At 40.6% G+C, this 3,984-nt stretch overlaps 1 protein-coding gene across 1 annotated transcript; it reads left to right on the forward strand.

Annotated features, from left to right (window-relative positions):
- The first annotated feature begins 791 nt into the window (after positions 1–791).
- On the forward strand, positions 792–1,292 carry LOC131256028 (uncharacterized). The gene has a single exon (XM_058257024.1). The coding sequence runs from the start codon at positions 892–894 to the stop codon at positions 1,099–1,101; it is 210 nt and encodes a 69-aa protein (XP_058113007.1). The 5' UTR covers positions 792–891; the 3' UTR covers positions 1,102–1,292.
- Positions 1,293–3,984: the final 2,692 nt, after the last annotated feature.

A 3,984-nucleotide genomic window follows, 5' to 3' on the forward strand; every position in this document is an offset into this window, starting at 1 on the left:
TTTAAAAAAAAAATCATATATTTTAGTTCATGATACATCCAAATTGGGAAGACATATTTTGGACACTTAAATTTGAATTACTGGTATCCCTTGTATGCAATTTCTAAGTGCATGCGTATCATCTCTCACACTCTGCAAGAGTATTAGAGTATTTCTCCTTTTCTTAATTGTGCAGATGGATGTGGGGCCATGATTGGTTTATTAGAGGATGTGGTTTTAACTTGTTTATAGAGAGGGTATTAATGTGGTCCGCAGATGCAGTTGAAGTGAGCCACGTTATGGAGAGCGACTTGTATGTGACCCCAGCACCACCGATGTGGTGAGACCCTAACCATAGGACCCACTTATATGTATTAATTGTATATCTATGTCATTCATCTGTTTCTCCAGCTTATTTTAAAGCATGATACAAAAAATAAAGCATATATAAATTTCAGGTGAACCATCTGTGGCCAATAATCACTGTTTCCTGTGATGTGGTCCACCTGAAATTTTTATTTCTTCAGTTGTGGGACCATTGCCTAAAATAAGCTGGAAAACAGAATACGGGGACACCAGTACCCAGCCTGAACCTGACATGTTAAGAGCCTAGCTTGATGAAGTTTTTATTGCACAAAAGTGATGGAACAAAATGTTTTAGCGGCGGCCAAAACCGCTGGTAAAACCCCCAAAAAACGCCGGCAGATATTTTTTAGCGGTGCTTGAGGAGTATGTCGCTAAAAGATTTCGCGGCGCTAAGCCATTTTTTGCGGCATTAAAGTATCTTGTGTGAGCTTATAGCCATTGTTCAACCCATTCTACATGATGAGTGGAACTACGTGCATCTTGCAATTGTTGAGTTTTCTTATTTTCATTGTTAAATTTCTGTAATGTGGCTGTTCAGATTTCAAGATGAGGAAAGGATTGCACCCCCAGATGCAATGGATATCATATGTGACACAGAGTGGAAGACTGATTCAGGTTATGATGACTAGAATACATGACACGGGTAAAGTCTATCATTTTAGAGCGAGGCGTCAGATTGCCCAGAGCCTTGGCCAGGTTGCCAAGTTCAACCGCCGTTATGGGCTAAAGACAGAGGATGAACCCGAAAAGAAATGATTTTCATTCATAGTGAGTGAAACTTTCAATTTTACTTTGGCGTGTGATTTAGATATTTGAATCTTTTGGCTCTGAATAATTCTGCAGTTTTTTTTTTTTTTCGTTCTTGTTGTTTTGTTTGGGGCATTTTTGTTTTCTTGAATTGGTTTATTAGATGATTGATGAAGAAATGATTCATCAAGTTTAAATTCCGATAGGATATGCATGGTAGGTTCGGGCACTAGGTCCATGAAAGTGGAACCCATGTTTCAGCGAGCCAGAGCAGACCGTCAATCTGATAGTCCCTGCAGTGCCTAATACCCTAGCGATCTATCTGATCATTGTGTATGCGTTTGTTTTTTTTCCTGTTGAATGCCCCTTTGATGCATCTTTTAACAATCTACAGCGCACTGAATGGAGGGTTATGACTCTCCCCGTTGGGAGATTTTTGGTGGGGCCCATCAGACCATTGCCCTGGATGACTTATAAGAGCCCAACTGGTGTGTTGGTCTCGGTATTCTAAAATTCCGCCTTTTGGCAGTCCTCATTTTGATTCTCATCGTTAAAAGGAACCTACCGCAGAGGTTTGCTTGTCCCATGCATGTGTACATGGCTTGGCATCTATATACCATGCCAACATGGCAGACTGGTGCAATATCCAGTCTGTCCAATAAGTGGGTCCAACCGTCTAGACGTTCTCAACCAAAAATCAAGTTTGTTCCGCGCATTAGGTGGGCCACAATGTTAGAAACAATTTGGAAATCTTCCAACAAATTATTATTATTATTATTATTATTAATTTTCCAGATATAAGTTTGTTTTGTAACTGTGGCCCAAGCTCAACTGGTTAATGTGCAACACCTGATTCTTGGGCCAGGTCGTGGAATTACTTGACCCTCGTGATGCCGTTCTGGTAGGCTGCACGTGCGTGGGCTGAGCATTGCTCCCTGTCTCATGCCTTTTCCCCCCTTAATGAACTGTGTAGTAAATCTCAAGATGATGCCACCAAAGAACTGTTACCTAGCGTGATCTTATACAACATGCATGGTTTTGCTGCAGCTCTGGGTCTTTGATATCCTAGCTTTGATATCCATGAGGGAGTTGAGTTGAGCTATGTTATCTGATTTGTAGCAGTTTCACAAAAGAATTTCATATGTAAACTTTGCATTTGTTAGGAATCTTGAGCATCATCATCATTTTCTTCTTTTGTATTTGGGGTGTGCAACTTGCAGCTGCATGTGCCAAGCTAAATGCCCCTCTTGTGCCGGTGATGCGCAGTTATTGATTTGGTGTGTTTGTCAGGCAGGCTCCAGGATGTATTTGTTCTGAGCCCAAAAATTAGGCCTGCCACTCATCGACCAGGTGGGCCTCACCATGTTGTGTATATGAAATCTAGGCTATTCCTCGGGTTCATTTGGCCTGGATGAAGGTTCATGCTAAAAATCAAGCCATTTTTGCAACTTAGGTGGGTTTGTGCGGTCAAAAGTGGGTGTCCCCTCCCAACGGTGTCCCAATTTGTGGCCCACTTGATTGATGGATTCGCCTGAGTTTTGGACCCTGGAACTAAAATCACAAGGTTGCATCTGATGGTTGGCTTGGATATTGCACACATGACGTGGGTATGCCCAAACAACTCAATTGCATGGTAAACTATCAACACTTGTCACATCCACTTTGACCATGATGTTAATCCATGACTTAGGTGGGCCACACCACAGGGAGCATGTGAGAAGGGCCTCTCACCCTTCACTACATGGAGGGCCATCATGTTGCGTACATGTCATCCAATCCATTCGATTGATACATCTTCGCCAAAACGAAGTGAAATCTGGCCATTTGGAAACTTTGGTGGGGGATCCCAAAGTGTTGTGTTGTATGAAATAATTCTGGTAAGAAATACTTCTATTGATGTAGGTAGCCCATTGTGATGTAAATAACTCTACCATTAAGTTTAATTGATGTTATTTGAAGATTCATCCACTAGGGTGGAGGCGGAAGAAGACTACCCTTAATGTCATTCTTGGTATCTATATTTAAAGAAAAGGAGATCAAACACTTGGGGAATAACTTGTAACTTAAGATAACCAAACACTTGCTTTAAATAAAATAAAATAAAATTAAAAAAATAAATAAATCAGTGATCACACATAGGGACTGATTGGTGACCGACGATGAACCATTCACTTTCATTCATGATCTTTACACCTTAATTTGATATTCAAATCTAACTATAGATGCACAAAGGCTTACTTTAAACCATTAAAATGATTATATACGAAAGTGGGACTCAACCCATGTATGTACCTAATTTTACTATCAGAGGTTTAAAATCAGGTTCACCTCTAACCTTTACAATTCTACGTAATGACCGGTTCCCTCAAAAACTTACGTAGCTTTTTATAAGCTCGCCACAAACCTCGGTCCTACACAATAACCTACCAAGCGCACACTCCTGCCAGATGCTCCCATAAGAGATTTGAGTTGATTTTCTATCGGCTAACAAATAACCTTGGACTCAATCCAAAGACCTACGTTTACTCCCACCGGGAGGCTCCCTCAAAGACTAACACGTACACACCCGTGTCCGGTAGCCTACACAAGGACTTAGATTTAGGTACTACACAAGAATCAAGGTCCTACAGAAGAACTTAATTGAATTTGTCAATTTAAACTATAACACTCAATCCTATATATATGAAGGAGTATATGTTTTCTTACAAATGACAACTTGCTTGTTGAATTGAGCTCCTTTTGTAGTATCTTCTTGTGTTGCTCGATCGATGTTTTCTTGTGCTTCAACCAGCTCTCCCAATCATGATGCTGATGCGTTGCCAATGCTTTAACTTCAATGATCAAATATCTTGCATGAGGTGGTCATTTGAGATGACCAAGATGATGAGAGGT

The sequence above is a fragment of the Magnolia sinica genome, chromosome 9 (genome assembly GCF_029962835.1).
Source record: "Magnolia sinica isolate HGM2019 chromosome 9, MsV1, whole genome shotgun sequence".
NCBI lineage: Eukaryota > Viridiplantae > Streptophyta > Magnoliopsida > Magnoliales > Magnoliaceae > Magnolia > Magnolia sinica.